The sequence below is a fragment of the Brienomyrus brachyistius genome, chromosome 2, assembly GCF_023856365.1.
Source record: "Brienomyrus brachyistius isolate T26 chromosome 2, BBRACH_0.4, whole genome shotgun sequence".
Taxonomy (NCBI): Eukaryota; Metazoa; Chordata; class Actinopteri; order Osteoglossiformes; family Mormyridae; genus Brienomyrus; species Brienomyrus brachyistius.
The window spans coordinates 20,932,568-20,953,530 of record NC_064534.1 but is presented as its reverse complement, the minus strand read 5'-3'; the positions used below and the strand labels follow the sequence as shown (position 1 = coordinate 20,953,530).

At 41.2% G+C, this 20,963-nt stretch overlaps 2 protein-coding genes across 4 annotated transcripts in view; one reads left to right on the top strand and one right to left on the bottom strand.

Moving 5' to 3' along the window:
• Positions 1–1,433: 1,433 nt before the first annotated feature.
• On the bottom strand, positions 1,434–20,253 carry LOC125717020 (solute carrier family 28 member 3-like). Of its 2 annotated transcripts, none has more exons than XM_048989954.1 (17): positions 20,132–20,253; positions 12,026–12,111; positions 11,694–11,785; positions 11,107–11,296; positions 9,658–9,802; positions 9,370–9,483; positions 9,117–9,194; positions 8,958–9,038; positions 8,478–8,558; positions 8,191–8,316; positions 7,963–8,093; positions 6,930–7,098; positions 4,449–4,646; positions 4,148–4,229; positions 3,690–3,788; positions 3,095–3,206; positions 1,434–2,520 (listed from the first exon to the last, which is right to left on the bottom strand). In XM_048989954.1, exons 2-17 carry the CDS (start codon positions 12,106–12,108, stop codon positions 2,400–2,402), a joined length of 1,902 nt encoding a protein of 633 aa, XP_048845911.1. In that variant the 5' UTR covers positions 12,109–12,111; positions 20,132–20,253; the 3' UTR covers positions 1,434–2,399. The 2 variants fall into 2 exon arrangements, with proteins under 2 accessions (XP_048845911.1, XP_048845903.1); XM_048989946.1 differs by lacking the exon at positions 20,132–20,253 and adding an exon at positions 12,897–14,329.
• ntrk2a (neurotrophic tyrosine kinase, receptor, type 2a) overlaps positions 20,231–20,963 on the top strand; it is a 55,201-nt gene continuing 54,468 nt past the window's right edge. The window contains exon 1 of one of the 2 annotated variants that reach the window (XM_048989931.1): positions 20,231–20,765. In XM_048989931.1, coding sequence (XP_048845888.1) covers positions 20,566–20,765 — 200 coding nt within the window. In that variant the 5' untranslated portion in view covers positions 20,231–20,565. The remainder of the gene's footprint in view (positions 20,766–20,963) is intronic. The other variant, XM_048989922.1, reaches the window with a different exon arrangement.

Below are 20,963 nucleotides of genomic sequence, written 5' to 3'. Positions count from 1 at the left end.
CATCCCAGTGTAATTTCACAGAGCAGGCCGAGTTATTTAAGCACAATAGATTTCTGATGGGCTCAAACCCTGTCATTTAATTAAATATAAAAATTCAGCCTTCATTTTCATTTACTACTGAAGTCTAAAACAGCCACTCCAGGCAAAGTGCAATTATATTATTGTGCTTCAATTTTAATTAGGTTCCCATTCCATGATTTAAAAAAAAAAAAGTCTCCGTAAGTGACTACACATAGGCACAACCCGAATTTAAAAACATATCTCTTCATATGGGAGATAGATAGGATGTAGTAGATTCCAAATGGGATTCAATTTTCTTGTATGATAAAAGGTCATCAAAAAAAAAGAATTTTAAGAATCTTGTTTCAAAACAAAATATTGCAGTATAATATATAAACATATTACATATACACAAGAAATGTTGCAAGGATAAAACCTATCCAGCACAGTGCGCAGAGAAGCCCCCCGTTCAGCATGTCTTGTGTATTAATCTCATTATATCTGCAACTCATTATATATTCAGCGAATCTATTTCTGCGTTTTCTTGCTGATTTTTTTTTCTTCACATATGCATGTGGTGTTTTAATCACCACTACAAACATCTGAGACACATTCTGCCCTCATAGGCTTTGTGTCAGTGAATAACAAGCATCTCTGGTCACAGACACTGCATCCTGTTAAATCTGCTTTTATATTAACTTGGCACCTCAGCTCTGTGTCTGTAGGTGGTGTTTGGATGTTCTCTCTCCATCACATGGGTTTCCTCCCAATGTCGTGCAGTTAGCCTAATTGGGTTCCCTGAATTGCCCATAGTGTGCGAGTGTATGTATTCTACAATAGGCTGGTATCCTATCCAAGGCGTACCCTAGCACTGTGCTCTCTGTCACCTAGGATAGGCTCCTCGCATCCCCACCACCTCTGGCCAGAATAAGCGGTTGGATAATGAATGTTCAGAAAATTAACTCGGAGGCCAGACCTGTGACATTCTCACTCAACAGTGCCCCCTATTGGACATGGAGAGGAATGGTCATGATTAAAATATGATTTAACAACAAGGACGGTTGAATGGACTGTGCAATCCATCACCAATTCAACTCTTTGACTCCCAATTCTTTATGTGTTTATGTTTTACTAATAATATAAGTTAATATTACTAGCAGTTTGCGTCAATTCAATTCTGCAATAGAAATTAAAGTAACAGAAATCAAAGATGGAATGTATCTGAATGTTTTGTTGTGTGAAAATGTCATGGTCCTGGTCCTGGTCCTGGTCCTGGTCCTGCACAGTCACAGATAGCAAATCTTGTCATTATGTAAATAGCAAAGCATGATATTATGTTGTGGGCCAAGGGCCCAGTAGGACTGTGTCTTTTGCCCGAAGTTTTCAGAACTCTGCATTCGTCTCATGGTCACCTTGTAAAGTCCACACAGAAATCTGTTCCAATTTTTATTATTTTTTTGTAAGACTGGGAAAGAATGTGTCACAAAACAAGTCCTTGGACTCAGAGATACTTATTATTGACATTCTCTTTTATTTTCCTGGCAGATGTTGTTATGCTGAATATAAAAGAACATATGGTTCTAACAGTCGATAAGAGCATACGTAAATAAAAGATTACGATAATGGCCTGTCTAAGCAAGGACTAAGAAACAACTTTGTATCAAATAATAGTTATCAATAGAAATAATAACTAAAAAAATCAAGCAAGACATGCCAAGCAACAACAATAATGGGATCCTCATAATGCCTGAGCACACTGGTCGCCATGTCACCCAAAAAATGGGAAACATAAGAGGTAAACACACATGATGGATCAAGGTTACGCACGACGTGCACTTTGAGTAAAGCAGGCATGTGAGACGGATGGGCGAGAGACAGGCAGTCGTGGCAGGGTGGCCAGGAGGAAACCTGAGAGGATGAGCCACTGAGCATGTGCGGTGGCAGGCAGAGGCCAGAGGACGGTGCAGAGGAGAGGGGAAGGCGCAGAGGGGGTCGGGGGGCGGTATGGGCATTAGGTAAATGGCTGTTGTGTTCTGTAAATATAAGGTTATGCAGTTTTAGTAATACTGAAATATTAGAATTGTTAGAAAGTGGTCAGAAAATGAACAGAACATTTGTGGAGCCCATCTGACCGGTACAAAGGCAGGGAGCTTAGGGTGTTAATGGATTATCATCAGTAAACAGCAAAGTCGACGATCGGCTGCGCAGGGCCAGGAATTTCACTTCTGGTGCACAAATACCAGAACTGAAAACTGCGTGAAGGGCAGCACTGGAAAAGAGCAAAACGCTTTATGCTGTTCCACTGTGAAGTGCTTCATTTGTGGTGGTTGATGGACCCTATCACGTTCTAAGCTCAGTGGGGGGGGGGGGGGCAAAGATGAGAGGTTTTCACCTCTCCCTCAGGGATGGATCCGTTGACAGTCAAACGACGTGGCATTCAGAACAGAGCAGCAGTTTCTCAGCGCTTTCATGGAGTAACCGCCGCCAGTGGTGATGCTGGACTGGTCCGCCACAGTGACACTGGCATATTAAGAAGACTTCATCAGAGCAATGTGGTCTTCAGTGACAAACATCTACCCTCCCTCAGGATCTTTATGACTTCCCCAGCAGACGTCTGCTCTTCTAGGTGGTTACAAATATTACACAACTGTATTATAAGCGGCTGTTTTTCAATGAAATTAAGACATCTGCTTAGCAACATGATGAATCTAGATTTCATGTCACATGTCAGTTTTTAGACATTTACATATTCTATACAGGTGTAAAGAGTCATGCACAAATATCTTCTATTATTTAAACTTTGTTTTTTTACAAGTTGCAAGCTTAAGTCAAGTGAAACTGACATCAATTGACATCATATTATATGTTTTATTATCCACTTTTTTTTCTTCTGGTCTTTTTTCACCAAAACAGGAACAGACAAACTGTAATAATGTAACTGACAAACAAAACAGGCATTAACTTATTCTGTATGCTCACTGTGCATGAGACCTTAATGTCTGACCACTGGCCAAATGTCATTTTGTTAAATGATGCTCTATATTACAGCAGAAATGAATTGAGCTGTCGCTGGGTGAATGGATGTGGTCTGTACCTGGCATAGAGATCCAAGCAGCAGGTCAACAGCTCTGTGCTATTAGTCATTCCAGAGAAGTGCTCATATTCCAAATAACGATAACATTGCGGTTCTGGTACGTACAGGATTCCTGTAATGAGCCACAATCATTAACCACTTCAGCCATTTGACTGAAAACAAGCTCTGTAAATGATTGTCATCCATGTTTACTGGAAAGCATCCGATCGGCTTTAATCCAAACTCACAAAATCACATGGTCTCACGGTCTCACTGTCACATGCACAGTATAATCCATGCACATACCCCACTTTGCTCCCAATATTTATCCATCAATCCATCCATCCATCCATCTATCCATCCATCTTCTAATCATGCTAATCATCCTTGTCATGCTTTTCGGGGGGGGCTACAGCCTCTCCCGAGCAGCGAAGGGCACAGGGCTGAGTTACACCCTGAACAGGATGCTAGTCCATCACATACTTCACTTCCTGTATGCCATCTACAAATACATACGGCTCTGCTGTACAGTACAGTACATGTACCCAGGCTCTCACACAGGACTCCTCACCACTACACCATCATCCCATCGTCCAAAACCTTACAACGCACATACCTGCCATGCATGCCGTCATGAAGCAGGCCATCGTCCCGGAAATAAGAGCCCTGATCGCACATCTGGAGATGTCACTCCTGCGGTCAGGTGCCATGGCCGCTGCAGATTGGGGCAGCAGCAAAAGGCGCCAGGGTCATGGACTAGACTATATTACATCGACATCACAGCAATCATGTAGAAGAACACTTGCATTTGCTTGATAATATCTGGATCTACAGAGAATACAGGAACAAAGCTGTCCTTCCTGTTAGAACAACTTGTGCTCTTCCATCACAATGAATGTTCATTGACATTAACTGAAAATGCCATGAAATTTCCATTTGGAAAACACGGAAATTAGCAGGTCCAAATTAAGCTGGCCAGTAAAGTATGTTCCTAATGCATCTCTGGAACTGTAATTACTCTGAGTGCCATTTCACATACTGTAGATGTTGACATTCCATGTGGGCGGTACTTACACAAGCCTCCTATCGCCACCCCAAGTGATCCAATGTTGGCAAAGCCACAGAGTGCATACGTTGCTATGGTTTCAGAGTGCACCTTGGAGATCCAAGAAAGACTATTCAGTCCAAGCCAGTCTATATCCAACGAATAGCCGATCTCGATGTAGTGATATATTCATCGCATATCACAAACATCAGAGTGTGGGGTGGGGTAGCCACGCCTTTTTCATTCCCCCCCGAAAACCAATGTTAGTGGCCTATTTTGGATTTAGGTATCAACTAAGCAATCCAGCAATGTAAGGTACCAGCAACTTACAGTGAGGAATTGCTTGACGCCATCCACATATTCGGGTCCTCCCTCGAGTCTCTTTTTGATGAGCCCTGAAAGCCTGTCATAGGCCACAAATTCATTGAAGAATGTTTTGTATCCAATCAGCTCGGCCACCATAAAGCTATCTTCCTGAGCCACGCCCATCAGGAATGCAAATGGCATGAAGATGTAGGAGCAGATCAGCTATGTTGTGGTGAATAAGAAACAAGAATAGGGAAAGAAAGACAATTACATTGTCTATTTTCACTCAAAGTTATCTTTAAATGTTTCTGAATGTTTCTTTTTTGTTGGAAATCAGTTCTAAAATGAACTATGAAAAAGAGTATTTGACAATAATGTCCTTCACTAACAGGTGAGGAATGTTCTATGGTTTTATGTATGAGGACATAATAAAAAAGTCATCTTATCCTTACCAGGTTCTAAAATGATTTAAATCTAACCTCAGGTATAAAACACACAATGGATTCCATCGTGTCATTATTTATGTAACAAAAACGAAGCCGATATGGAGAAGCCATGTGTGAAAAACTAAGTACACCCCATGATTCAGCAGCTTGTAGAACCACCTTTAGCAGGTTTATTAATAATAATAATAATAATAATAATAATGTTTTATTTTTATAGCGCCTTTCTCACACTCAAGGATGCTTTACAATCAACTTTGGTTTTGTAAAACCTTGAAGTACTCATTTTCTGTATAGCTTTATCAGTCTCTCACACTGATGTGGAGGAACTACTCATCCTACTCATCTATACAATGTTGCCTCAGTTCATTGAGGTTTGCGGGCTCAGCTCTCTTAAGGTCCCACCACGGCATTTTAGTCAGGTTGAGGTCTTTGGCTAGACCATTGCAATACCTTGATTCTTTTCTTTTTCAGCCATTCTGCTGTAGATTTGCTGGTGTGCTTGGGATCATTGTCCTGTTGCATGACCCAGTTTTGGTCACACTTTAACAGTCGGATGGATTTGACTCTACAATACTTTTGACTCTATAATACATTTGACTTTGCAATACTTTTACAATACTTATACTTTTGTATACAGAAGATTTCATGGTTGACTCAATGACTGCAAGGAGCCTGGGTCCTGAGGATGCGAGACAAGCCCAAACCATCATCCCTCTACCACTGTGCTTCAGATGGTATGAGGTGTTTGTGCTGATATGCTGTGTTTGCTTTTCTCCAAACATGATGCTGTGCAAAACATCTTCAGTTTGGTCTCATCTGGCCAAAGGACATTGTTCCAGAAGTCTTTTGGTTTGTTCAACGTTGCAAACCTAAGCCATGGTGCCATGTTCTGTTTAGAAAGGCTTCCTCTGGAGACCCCTCCAAACAAGCTACACTTGTTCAATCTTCTTCTAATTGTACTATCATGAACATTAACATTTAACATGCTAACTAAGGCCTGTAGAGGCTGAGATGTAGCTCTTGGGTTTTTTGGGTGAATTTGCTGGGATGTCAATTCCTGAGAACTTGGCTAGACTGGCAACAGTCTTGAATGTTTTCCGCTTGTGAATAATCTTACTCACTATAGAATGATGGACTTCAAATTGTTTGGAAATGGCCTTATAACCCTCCCCAGATTGATGGACAGCAACGATTGCTTCTCTAAGATCATTGCTGATGTCTTTCCTCCTTGGCATTGTTAACACACACCTGCTCCAGACCAGCAAACTGCCAAAAGTTCTGCTTTCATAGAGGTGGTTACACTTGCTGAAGATCAACTAATCAAGTGCATTTGATTAGCAGAATCTGATTGCTATTTACCCTCTTAATTCCGATGGAAGCAGTTCATTTAATTTTCCACTTACTGGTTCTGCATTTTGGCTAAATTTTTGTTAAATATATTATGACATGGGGGGGGGCGGCATGGTGGTGCAGTGGTTAGCACTGTTGCCTCACACCTCTGGGACCCGGGTTCGAGTCTCCGTCTGGGTCACATGTGTGTGGAGTTTGCATGTTCTCCCCATGTCGTCGTGGGGTTTCCTCCAGGTACTCCGGTTTCCCCCCACAGTCCAAAAACATGCTGAGGCTAATTGGAGTTGCTAAATTGCCCATAGGTGTGCATGTGTGAGTGAATGGTGTGTGAGTGTGCCCTGCAATCCCCTGCTTCCGGGATAGGCTCCAGACCCCCCGCGACCCAGTAGGATAAGCGGTTTGGAAAATGGATGGATTATGACATGGTGTAATATGTCATGTGTCCTTGTTCATCTGAGGTTGTACTTACCTGCTAAGGATCAGATGAATTTTTGTTATGTCCTAATATGTAAAACCTTCTTTTTTACATGACTGAGGTATAAACATAATTATAAAATTTCAGTCCTACAACTTTTCAGAAACCGGAATAGTTATTTCATCATAAGAGCATAAGATCATGTGATGGAAAAGCTCAGTGGGGATTGGCCCGTCTTTGTATGCAGCCTTCTGAATGTGATGTTTATGTAGGCGGTGTGTTTTGAGGTCCTACAGCGAAGCTCAGGTGGGGGAAGTCGAACAAGCTTCCCATCCAGGCCAGAGCTGCATTGAGGAAGCTGAGGAGAGCTAGAAATGCGATGAGGTTCACAGCCATGTTGGCCACCAGGGTAATGGAGGTGGATGCACCGCGACAGGCAGCTTCCAGCAGGTTACCAGCTTCCCTAAACAAGCCGAGTAGAGTCCAGTGACCCAGGAGAGTTTATCATAAGGGCTCAAGTTTTTTATTTTGTATTTCAGCTAACTGTCCAATGGCCAAAACATACATAGAAAAATACAGTCATCAAGCGATATATATCAATGTCTAACACTGCAATGTGTTTACTCCAACCAAGTCTAAAAGAAACATATAGCAAATGCATTATTTTTAAATTATATGCACAAAATTAGTATATATAAAAAACCCTTAACATATAGATTAAGAAATAGCCTTAACATTCAGATTTGTTCTTTATTGCCATTTGGATCTAGCTCAGTGCATTTCAATTTATTATTATATAGCTCCTTGCATCCCAAGGTGCTTCATATGGATGTGTTTTGATACGTAACAACATCATTAAGAGAGAGTAGTGCTAATATGCTGCCATGGCTCTTGGCTCTGCAGCATCTGTAGCACTGTGCTCGTATGCTGCTCATGTACTGCTCATATGCTGCTCGTGTGCTGCTCGTATGTTGCTCGTGTTCTGCTCATATGCTACTCATGTGCTGCTTGTGTGCTGCTTGTGTACTGTTCATAAGCTGCTCGTGTGCTGCTCGTATGTTGCTCGTGTTCTGCTCATATGCTTCTCATGTGCTGCTTGTGTGCTGCTCGTGTGCTGTTCATATGCTGCTTGTGTGCTGCTCGTGTGCTGTTCATATGCTGCTCGTGTGCTGCTTGCATGCTGCTTGTATGCTGCTTGTGTGCTGCTCATATGTTGCTTATGTGCTGCTCGCATGCTGCTCATGTGCTGCTTGCATGCTGCTCATATGCTGCTCGTGTGTTGCTTGTGTGCTGCTAGTGTAGCCTCCGCCACGACGCTGCTACATACCCCTTCTCCAGTTTGAAGCCCTTCTTAGCTGTGATCCTGGGTGTGTCTGTTTCAGGCCAGAAAGTCTTAGCGATAGCCAGTGAGGCAGGTGCCGACATCACACAGGCATTTAAGAGGTGCGAGGCCTGGATCTGTGTAGAATTTCAGGGGCAACCAGTTAAAATAAAGCTAACATTTTTTTGGCCTGACTCAAGGAAACTACAGTGAAGAACTGGACCATGTTCTCACCCCAAATGATACAAAGGCCGCCAGGACGCTGCCCGCAATACTGGCAAAGCCTCCAGCCATCACTGCATGTATCTCTGAATCTGTGAGCTTGGAAATATATGGCCGTATCAGGAGTGGGGATTCTGACTGCGGAGAGAGACACCAAAAGCACTTCAGAACAAATATATTTTAATGAATCTGAAAGAAATTTTATATTTGTGTAAAGAATCCAGCTAAAAAGGTTTTTTCACAGACACTTTATTCGACCAATAGGATGTATTATCTGCAATAGCTATACAAAACCTCACCTGTCCTACAAATATATTTCCTGCTGCAACAATAGACTCAGCGGGGGATGTTCCCATGGTAACTAGCATGATGGACCCCAGCTATAAAGCAATTCACATGTATAATGTTATTAAAACAGGAGAATCCGCCTCGAGAGTTACCAAATTAATTCCAAGCCGAAGCCAAACTGATAAAAATGATACCACTTGAGTTGCCACAGTTCTTTTTTCTCAAGAAGCATAAAACCATGACTTGGAGAGCTAGTGGAATGTATGTTTTCGGTGACTAATTGTAATTGGCTGGTATTACTGATGAGGTGGGATAAACTGAAATAGTCGATGCATTATGCAGACCCAATAAGGGCCTCGGAAAATAATGGCGGGAAATTATTTTTCTTTTAATCACTTTGCACAAACTCATGAACTGGCAAGTAAAAATGAACTATAAGGTTGCTAACTGGCTAGCAAAGTGAGAAGGGAGGTGGTGGTGGATGACGTCACCTTCAGGATAAGCCACTGCATGAAGCCTATGTAGTACAGCATGGAGACGACGGTGCTGAAGAAAATCACAATGGGCAGGATCTGCAAGAGTCAGGAACCATCAGCACAGCTTCAGTGCGGAAAGCCCCGGGATTCAGGCTTAGCGGTCACTGGAATCACCTTAAATGCAAAGAAGTGGTCTTCGAACTTCTCACCAAAAACGAACTTTGAGCCAGCATCTGTGTATGCCAGGAACACCTTCAGGGGCAAAGATCAGAGGTCATCACGAAAACGAAAATGGGTTAATATTTCAGCACGAATCACTGGAGAATTCTTTCTGTTTCTCCTGCCTTCTAAGAATGTGACCCGCAAGGTTTATTTACAATGTCTAGCACGACGCTACAGCAATGCAATAATACCTCTTTGGTCTCACCTCCACCTGCTTTCCAATCCAGTCCGTGGTAAGGTATCCAGCCCTAGTTCTGAGAATTAAGATTCCAAACAGAAACTGTAGGCCAATGCCCCACAGCAAGGTCCTCCAGGAAATCTGCACAAATAGTCACATCAGTTATGTATTAATGCTACAACATTATAAATTATTATTAAGTTTATTTTGTGACTATGTTATAAATTACAGAGGATCTGACTTCATTCATGCACTGGTCACCCTACAGACAACGCTATGGATAGTGTGCAACGTGCCTTTAATTGAACAACATACCCTAAATGGATATTTGGAGAAGAGCACTGACACCAATGAGAAAATAACCAAGCCAGCAAAGGAGACTAGCTGCCTAGAGCCTTTCTTGGCTATATCCAATATCAGCCAGCTCACCAACGCCCCCAACAGGACGGCATACACCACCCTGTGAAAAGACAGGCAGCCGCGTCACATGAACGATATTTCACCTTACAACCAGGGATGTAGCTATGAATTCCAGGCCCTCTGATGAAATGTCACCTTGCGCAGGGGATCCCGTCAGTACATATGGCCGAGCAGGGAAGCACTATAAAATTCAGAGACCCCCGAATTTGCCAGGGCATCCTGGCAATATGACCTCGGTCATGCTCCCAAAACAGATTAATTTAATTTAAAAGTCAGCTTAATACATTACTTTAAAAAAATGTTTGATGTACAAACATTCACATACGTACAGTATCGCCTTACGGATATTTGTCACACTAGCACATTTTCAGTACAGTATACTAATGTTACCCCTACTAATTCATAGAAGACGGCATTGGCTGCCGTTTTCTTTTGCATTCACAGTAAGGTGAAATGAGTAAACGAACCCTTTCAGTGCTTATAGCAAATGCGTCTCGAGAGGGAAACCCGGGACGCATTTGCTATGTACGTAAACATTAGCCCCTTTCAAGAAATTTTTGTGCGTTGAATTTACGTTAACTTGTACTTACTATTACAAAATAGTAAATTAACTATTTTCTAATATTTATGTAATCATTAGCGTTCCAAACGGATTAAACTTTGCAAATGCGATTTGCATCTTGTAAAGGTACAGTACAGCATGTACATAAAAAGGAACGTTTCCATAAGAAAGCCACGTTTTTTAAGGGATTTTTTTAAAACTGATTTATATTGTATGTCTTGAACTTTCCCCAAAAACACAGTAGAATCTTCATTAACTAAAATTTTCTTACCAATTTTACACTTAAAAGCATGATTTCGCAGATGTGCGAAAAAATCGCGGATGCAAATAAGTTCAGTTCCAATTAAATTTTCGCGGATCTGTGAATTGCCGAATCAGGAAGCGCGAACGCACAAAGGCTGACTGTAGTTAACAAAACAGCACAACGCATACTTATACTTACGTAGATAATCACAACAGTGGCAGTATATGGTTAGTATGCGTAATCAGTATGTTCTAATGGTCAATATTTTTAAGAGAGAGTACTTGCACATCTTGCATGAACCCCTCTACAAATAAGTCATTTTCCAGTAATATCGGCCTATGAAGTCTGACTGAAAGTTTGAAATGTATTAAAGTGAACTGCATTTCATCTGAGATTATTGTTATTTTTTAAGCATATAAATTAGAAAAATAATAGGTGAAATCTTTGTGGGGATATTTTTTTTCTTGGCGTTATTGTAATTTTTGAAGTGACCCTTGTCAAAGGCAGGAAACGCAGGGGCAGGACGGGATGCTCTCACCATTTCAGATAGAACGCCTGCTTTGCCATCACTTTCTTCACCTGTGCTAGAAAGTACTGAATGTGATGCTGGTAGCGCCGCATCAGCCAGTCCCACAGCAGAAAAGAGATGGCTACCAGCGTGATGACGAAGAGAGGCAGCGCTCGCTGGAAATTCACAGCACACGCCGCAATCACGACCACGATGTAGGCTAATATACAGGCAGGAACACAAAACAGGATCACAACTACAGCCGATTCTTTAAAATCATAGCACAACTCAATTTCTATGTATTAGACAGGCGTAAGTGTACGCTCTTTCAGTGTTTGGGATTAGTACAGCTCGGTGAATGAGCTTGCAGTGTAAAAAATAAATATTTTTTTGCCAGCTATAATCTGCCTATCACTTCAGTCGAGGTGGATTCTCCTGTTCAAATAACACAAATGAAACTAACTGTTAATGAAATTTACTGGAGCACTTTTTAAAAATGGAAGAAAACGTATATGAAGGAATGAAAATACACATTATACCACATTGGAAAAAAAATCGGGATTCATTCCCACACCACCAAACTTTCACACCAAATAAATTTCCGTCACTCATTATACCTGCCACGAAAAGCATTTTACAGGACAACCAGAACGTTTCCTGGTGTTTCTCTAATCGCCTGGAGATGAACTCGACTTTCTCCTCCAAGATCCTGAAACAAACCGTATATCCTTAATCCCAGTCACTCACAATCAGAAACACAGTGGCTACTCTCTAATAATATAACTAAATAACACAGGAATATATGTATATATAACACTTTATTTATTTTCTCATGTACTGATATTTTACTTAACATTTCACTGCATCCCATAAATAAAGTGAAGTCAGGTAAATTGTTATATATACTGTATGTGTCTATATTGGATGTGATGCTGATTTCAGCTAAGACCTTTGGTAGGGCTTTCTGGTTGTTTCATCCAGTCCTTCTCCAGTGGTGGATCCCTCAGTCATTTCCATATCCACAGAAACCATTTCCTTTGGAGTTGAAAAGGGACACTTACTCTCCCAAGTAAAACCTACTTGTCCTATACTCCTAGTTGTTCTTGGTTCTTGCTAAAAGCTTCATACTCCATATTAGAGCCCATAGCTAGATGGAGATGAATCTCAGCATTTTATGGAAGATGACCAGCGCTGAACAATGAGCCTTCAGAAGTGGCTCTGCACTGTGGTCACACGGGCATTTCTCAGCAACCAGCGAGGTGCCGCGAACAGGAATCCAGGCATCATTTCAAAGCTTAGGGAGATGCATTAATGGGAACTGACATGTACAATGCTTAAAGAACCTTGCATTTGCGGTCGATTTAAACAAACAATAGATTAATGACATTCTAAATGGTCTCAGCTTATTGGTGCTGAGTTTGTGCTAAATAAGAGCACATGTTGCATTTAGGGATAAATGTTTTTTTAGACAGGTGAAGTATATAGAAATGTCAAGGCATGTCAGACTACCTCGAATGTGACTGAGAGGCCTCAGACTCCAGAGGGTTAGGACTGACTCACATATGTTAATTGGAAGGAGGATGTTTTTGAGTGCATATTTTCTGTACTTTAAACACACAATACATGTACATTAATTTTAAACCCCAAGCAGGCCATTGACAGTCACTGCATCTTTTCAGTTTCTGTGTTGAAAGGTCGGTCAGAAAAATAACCGCATGCCAAGATAAATCAAATAATAATGCATTTAATGTAATTAAAGTAATGCAAATAAAGAACAGTAGTAATAAGAGACAGGTGCACAGAATCCTTATTTCTCCTACCTGTATCTCAGAGGCAGGGTTAGGGAGCCCCTGGCTCTGGTTACCTGTAGTTGCTCCACTAAGCTCCATCGTGAGCAGCATGTCCACTGAGAGACTGAAACCTTTGAAGACTAGCTAGCTGCATAGGGGGGAGGATGTCCGTGAATTTCAATGGCATGTCTCTTTATCTCCTCCTCCAAACTCTCCAATGATGTTTAGCGCTGACTGTGGCATTAAAGTGGCTGAACTTTTCACTTCTTCTTTTGCAACAATCATTTGTTTATGGCCTGATGGATGTGTGTGCTGTGGATTGTTAAACATCTTCTAAAGCAGAGTGAATAAGTACCCAGAAATGTTCAGCGGGTCTTAGCAGACGTACGGGACCACTGCGAATTATCGAACCACTCAAGGAAAAGCACAGAATTGACACAGTTAGCTTTGATCAGTAATATTCAATTCCATTTGCTGTTGGATATCATGTGTTACTGTATCCCTTTGTGTAAAATCAACTGATACGATGTCTTAAGCAACATCTGTTACAGGACATTGAGAGAAAAAGGAAATGAAGAAGTTCCTCTTTATTCGTCCAAGAAACCTCCGATACTGCACTTATTTATGGTGCTATGACTCATAGTCTCTAAGCATTCCATCATGTTTTTTGTGAGACTTTCACTGTGTAAAGTTCTGCAATATATTAAGAATATTCCGTCTTAAAGCTTCTGAAGGTTCTAAGATTGCTAAGTTTGCTATACAGAGATGGTGCTTTTGTGGAACATATGGGTTTAACATCACACTTTCTATGGTTTCTATGGATATGTAGTTCTAAATCTTCGTAGATCTGAAGTCCTCTGTGGGGACATTGTACATAAGACCAGCCTGGCAAGCTGTGTGATTATTATATTGTTATAATAATCACAGATGACAAATGAATTGGCACTTATTCAATGTTTGACATGTAGAAGAATCTTGGCAGTAATATCTAGATGAAAAATACTGTTAAATCATTAATGAAATACACAAAACATGAAATACACTAAACATAAGCACACTTGTCATCTGTGGATTTTTCCATGACAGCGCAGCTTGACAGATGTACTACCTGTGTTTAACAGTAGAAATCTTACTGCATATCAAGATATTCTCTCGTGAATGACGTCATCTCTTTTGCTCACATTAACTTTGGGTTTTTCCATCTGACTGTCACCTTTACGTAATCTATCTATTGTTATATTTTGTAACAAGTCAAATATATTAAACATGTCTAGTGAAACTAATTAAATCTAGCTCTTACTGAAATACTGCGTAACTTGAAAGTTCCGTATAGCTGCACTAGACAAAGCCAGTCGCTTCTCTTGCGAGTCACTTTGGACAGAAGCATCTGCTAAATAAAAATAAATGTCAATACCAGTAGAAAACGAGCCTGTGGCACGTGGTTTAGATTGTCTTCAGTGGACATTTAAAGTGCAGCTATCGTTTTTCAAGTTATCATTCTATGCAAACACGTCATTAAAATAACTCCAGTTATGCCTTAGTTGTCGTTTGCACAAGCACATTGGAATTCTTCCGTTTTTTATATCCCGCCTTTCGCTCCTTTTGAGGCACATATGGCCAGGAATGAAGTTCGGTGTCAGGGCACATAATTAGTGATTTATCTAGTGATCTAGTAACCCCGGGAGTGAAGTGAGTAAAACATGATTTGAACTAATCACAGGTACAAATGCCTAACTTGCAGTGCCACCCCCATCCCCAGTGAAATGGGTGGTGATCTGCCAAGATTTCCCGACATTTCAGTAATTTTTCTTTCGGTTTTTAATAGTGGCTTCTCGGCATTCTAATAATAGTGTATGTTGCACAAAAATTCCAAGGATCAGTCAACCGTGAGGACAGCTGGGTGGGGGGGGGTACTATCAACAAATATAATAAATGTAATAAGTCTAACCGTCTCCCCTTCTGCTCAGGGTATAACAACCTGCGATCGAATGGAGTGATAGAAAGACTGTGCTGCAGTGCCCTCTGGTGGCGGATCAGAGTTACTGTTATTTACAGCTTTCTCAAGTTTTCAAACAGTATGCGAAGTCTTGATTTTGCCACAAGTTTCACCTAATGTTTTTTAGAGGGAGGCGATATTCTGGCTCATTAAGTTGCATTGTTATTCACACCACCATGATGTGTGTGTGTGTGTGTGTGTGTGTGTTAGTTTTATATCACATTGTGGGGACCGTTTTTCAGGTCCCCACAAAGATCTGTGAATGCAATCAAAAAAGTAAAAATGCCAAAGGTCTAGCATTTTGTTTGGTTACTCATGGTTAAGGTTAGGGCTGGGTAGGGGTTAAGGTCATCATGTTGGGATTAGAGTTTTTCCCATGAAAATGAATGGAGTGTCCCCACAAAGATATGATTACAAATATACGGTTTGTGTCCATTGTGGTCCAGGTATACCTTACTTTGTGGGGACCAAATGTTCTCACAACGTGATAAAATCCTGCTTTTTTTTATTTTTGGGGACCAGTTTTCTGTGGGAAAACTCTATTTTATAAAAATCCGTAACTGCACTGAAAAAACTAAAAATGCAACAACTCTTGTATTTTGCTTGGTCATTTATGGTTATGGTTAGGGCAGGGTGGGGGTTAAGGTTGTCATAGTTAGCATTAGCATCTTTCCCATAGAAATGAATGAGCAGTCCCCAAAAAGATATGATTACAAATCTGTGTGTGTGTGTGTGTGTGTGTGTGTGTGTGCGTGTGTGCGCACATGTGTGTGCGTGTGTCTGTTTGCATGTTCTCTCTGTGTTACAAGAATTTCCTTCAGGTATTTGGTTCCCTGCCATAGTCCAAAGATATACAGTTAGGCTAACTACTGTATCTAAATTACCCACAACAGATGATTGTGTGTCACAGTGTGTGTGTCCTGTGATGGACTGTGGTGGTCCCACCCAGAATACACCCCAGCCATGGGGCTTACGGTACCTAGGTTCAGCTTCAGCCCTTCACCCCATGAGCCTGAACAGGATAAGTGATTGGAAGATGGATGGATGGAAAAACAAATGTCAAATTAATTTGCAAAAATAAAATATCCTTATATGTGACATCAGTTCATTAAAATAAGCATTCGTCGGTATTATTGGCAGTTCCAGCAATACAGCATCAACATGTAATCCAACAGTTTCTCTATATGGGCACATTAACTTTGGCATTCTGATCACTGCTGCTGTCTCTTCCAAACACATAGTATTATAAGATTAATGATACCATTGATCACACACAGTATTCCCTTTCACACTTGACCCCCACCCCAATATTAATCTCAGAGCTTCTATATAGAGCCTATAGAATTAAATTAATTTCTAACACTTAAATATCAAATGTTGTGTTGTCTGCAATAGAAAGAGACAACATGGCAGCATTGTGGCTTCTAGGGTTGGGGGTTCAAATCTGTATGTGTGGAGTTCTTCTAGACATTGTGCAGGTTTCCTTCAGGTACTGTAATTTCCTTGGTTTAAAGACATTTAGTGATGTCTCTAAATTGTTCATTGTGGGTGAGTAGGGATGCAAATAGCAGAAGATTTCAGAGGAGATTACTCTCCATGGGAATTACTGGGGAAACTGAAAGTAGCTACAAAATCTCCAAAATCACCATCAGTTGACAGTGCATTATACATTCCCAAAATTCCCATGTTAAAATTTTCATGAAAAAATTTCCGGAAATTTACCGGAAACTTCGAATCCCTTCAGAAGCGCGTATGTGAGCGTGTGACGGTGTTGGCCCTGGGGTGGGCTGGTATCCCCTCCTGCTAGCATCCCTGCAGTGTTAGCTCATGCTGCCTCGGACTGACATGAGGTCATTTTGCCAGGAAGTTGCCATTGTCGAAATACTTACCAAGCCTGCAATAACTTTCCTGGAATTGATACGAACCCTGCATACGCAGATGGCCTAAACTGTCACTTGGACAATGTCATCCATGCTATCCCAATTCTTTTCTAGCTCACTTTATAAGAAAGTCTAACTCTTACTCCTCCTAGTTTGCATTTATTAAATGGGAGATTGTTGAGCACAGTATATTATGGGGTGGTTTGTGCTCAAAGTAGTTAGCCTACTGAAATGGCAGAAATGGTAAGTGGGACATTTAATATCAACAAGTCTAGACGGTAATGCATTGCTAGACAAATCAATTCTTATGCTTTTGACAACACTGATATCCGTACCCAATGGCTAATCTATTGCAGCTAATTTGTCCGATTGCCGCAAGATGTCAGCATACAGCTGCCCTACCTTGTTGCATAGCTATTCTAAGACTTTGTTTTGTTCTGTACTATGTACTGTACTATTGTAACTGAAGGTACAATATTGCTAAAGTTAGAATGGAAAAAATGTGTTTAAATAATTTGTATGAAATATAATGTTTACACACATACACATGAACACACAGAGGTTTGTAATTATATCTTTGTGGGGACTTTCCATTCATTTCTATGGTGAAAACACTTAAAACCTTAACCCCTACCCAGCCCTAACCTTAACCATAACTAACCAAGCAAAATATGACACTTTTGGCATTTTGGCATTTAGTTTCTTGATTACATTCACAGGTCTTTGTAGGGATCTGAGAAATGGTCTCCACAATGTCAAAATAACAGGTTTTCATAACATTGCGGGGGATATTTGTAATAGAAACATAATAGAAACAATGTAATAGAAACATAAACTACACAGAGAGAGAGAGAAAGAGAGAGAGAGAGAGAGAGAGAGAGAGAGAGGGCGTTATGTAAGTTCTAATATAAAAATCCTAGGGCCTAGTTTATCGTTTTTTTGCGCATACAGACGCTCCTCTACTTACGAGCTTTCCACTTACGAACTTTCAGACATACGAACGAAGAGGACTGTAAGTCCAAATTGTGTTCACTGGGCTCCTGTTTCCTGTCCACATCATCATTTTTTTCTGCCCGTCAACTCCGCCTAGTACGACTTCTGGCCGCTACTCCCGCCGCACAGCAGCGTGGTGTGCGTACTCCCAGCATCCTAGTTCTTTGTACTTTGTCATTTCAAGTTACGAACGGCCGTTCGGAACGTAATTCTTCGTAAGTAGAGGAGCGTCTATATTTACGGACGCTTGGGAGGAGGTGTACAAGCAACATTTTGGATAAATCGGGAAAAGGCGACACCCACTGTAAAATAGGGAACTGCAGGTAAACCAGAGAAATGACCGTGCGCGTACCATCAACTCATTTTGTTTACTGTTTGTATTATATCTTTGCACTTTGTTTGTTTTGAATTAAATGTATGTTTCCCTATGGTGGGGGTGAAAAATTACATTTTCACTGAAAGCCACTGCTGCCGTGACATTCACAAATATAATCTGGGTTAATTTATTGTTTTTGATTTGTAGTTTCACGGGCCACAGCAGTATGTCCCGACTGCGCTGGCGCAGCACCACATAATAGGACATTCCCTATTATAAATGCCATGCGCAAGCCGAAGTTTGAGGGCGAAGGAATGCAAAAACATTTTTTTTTCTATCTTCAGATCCGACTACTTTTTTTCGGAGCGTTTCGTAAAGCTGACGGAATTCACTAAACTACTTTGTTATTTTATGATCACTGCACAATGTACAAGTACTCAAACTATTATGGGGTTTTGCATCTAATCCTAAAATGCAAAACAGTGCAAAAGTGCTAGAAACAGCTGTGCAATATATACCTGTAAACCTATGGTAAATACATAGTCGGAAATGTACGTCTCTACATTGTCTTGCTTGCGATAAATGTTATTAGAACCACGACTATAACATTTTTTGTACCTCTATCTCACACTGTTTAAACGCCATCGCAATTAGAGGCTCGATTTGCATATTATATGAGCATGCAGTTCATCTGCATTGACCATTTATGGTTATTTGTGGGTGGTAACTGGGCAGGATCTCAAGCTCGCAAAGCTACGCACATTCACAAGACAGTTCTGATTTATGAAGGGAAAATCAGGTACCTATGTGCGTACGTCGGGTTTTCTCAGGATCAAATGTATGGCAAGTTTTGATAAAAGAGGCCCCAGAACTCACATAGGCCTACTTTTAAGTTGCAGTACATTAATAGAGCAATCGCAGGTCTGTAATGATACCACTAGATGTCAGGAAAAAGTCGTCTTTCTCCATTTGTTCAACTGTTGATCTTTACTGTGTATGGGCACTAATGAAACGGTCAGTTCCCTGAAAATGCATTCTCTTCATCCTTTGGCAAACGCTACCACTAAAACCGCCAGGGGCACTTTATTTTCTCAGCGAGAGCTTGTGGTTTAGTCGATTAACGAACTAGCATCTGGAAACGCTACTGAAAGTGAAATATAAAAAGTGAAAGACTCCTTAAATAATGATGAACTCGTGTTTGGAGTATTTGTTGTCGATCAAGAAATGTGTGGATGTTTTAGGCTTGCAGAATAAATTTGCAGGTCACACAGGCATTAAGAACCATGTAATGAAAAGGTGTGAATGGCGCTGGTGCGTTTCTCAGACTTCTATTTTGAATTGTTTTTTTTATTATTTCCTGCAATTTGCTGAACGACAAAAACAGCCACTAAATCAAGCCTATATTTTTTATGTAAGAGACACTTTAAGTGAATGCAGAAAAATTTCCGGATCGTGTTTTGGTGGATTCAGCCTCACTGAGTGCGTCAAAACGCACGTCACTCGTCGGTAGTGGAGTAGTAGGCAGGACGCGTCGAGAAATGCGCGTCCGTGAGCCGCGAGGTCGGTATGCACAATTCCGGCAATGAGAACAGCGCTGGTGGGAGAGCAGATCCACATTGTCACTTTAATTAGTATAGGCGTGTGTTGATGATGTTCATTTAAATAACTCAATAATTATTATGATCAGCTTTATAAACGCTTACAATTAAGATTTCAAAAGGACTGGGAAAACTAAACGACGTCCAATCGTCACCTCGTTATCTAAACACATACTGCGGCTTTTTAATGTATTCATTTTGAAGCTATTGGTACATCAAGACTACATGTATGATTTTTTTTATCATTCCTTCCGTCTCTCCGCGCATGTGTGTCGCAACATCTTATTCTTATCAGTGTGATAACCGCGCACCTTGCCCTAAATATGCATAATTAAAGACTACTGATAAATGAGGGTAGTTTGCCCACGAATACCCCAAACAGCAATCATTTAATTGCAATCGGTGCATCTGTAATTAATTGCAATTAAATAAGATATTCTCGTATGTGCCGCTGATCGATAAGCGGTTACTGGTACCCCTACCTCAGCACACACGCACTTGACTCGCTGCCTGCATCACCACTCTCTGATGGGCTCCTCAGCCTCTGCCTGCCTCTTTTTTACTCTAGCCCTGCAGCATAGCAAGAGCTACAGCAACGTTTCTTGCAGCAGTCAGAATTAGCAGCCAGCCTGTACTCCTCTGGGAGAGAAGACATCGAGAGAGTGAGACAGAAAGAGAGCGAGAGAGAGAGGGAGGGCGAGAGAAGGAACCCTTGTCACACACTACAGTCTTTAAGTGTGATACTGTATGATTGTCTCTCTGTGTAGACGGAGGACAAGACGATCGTGGTTCGTCTCTCACCGAAGGGCTCATCACTTGCATTTTGAGGCTGCGTTTCTGATACAGCCGTCGACGGGATTTCAGGGGGAATTAGGATCATTTAGGCAGAGCTGGATCGGGCATCGAGGGATCCGCGATGATCTCCGTCTGGAGGGGGCATGGGATGGCTCAATGGGGGTTCTGCTGGGTTTTCCTGGGGCTTTGGAGGTTCAGCGTCGGGTGCCCTGCATTCTGCACATGCAGCAGCTCAAGGATTTCATGCATCGACCAGGAACGTGGGATCTTGGATTTCCCAGTTCTGCAGAACGATATCGAAATGGAAAACGTTACCGAAATGTGAGTATGCATGTTAGAGCAAATGAGCTGTCACAGATCACCGGTGAATGACATTGCATTCATATGGCATACATGCCTTACGCAGTACAATAAATAAACCAGGTACAATTTCTTTTGTAAAATAGTGCGATGTCGAAAAGCTAGTTTTATTCAAAACAAAAACAATACGCGGCTGCTTTCATTTTTTAGACATACAAA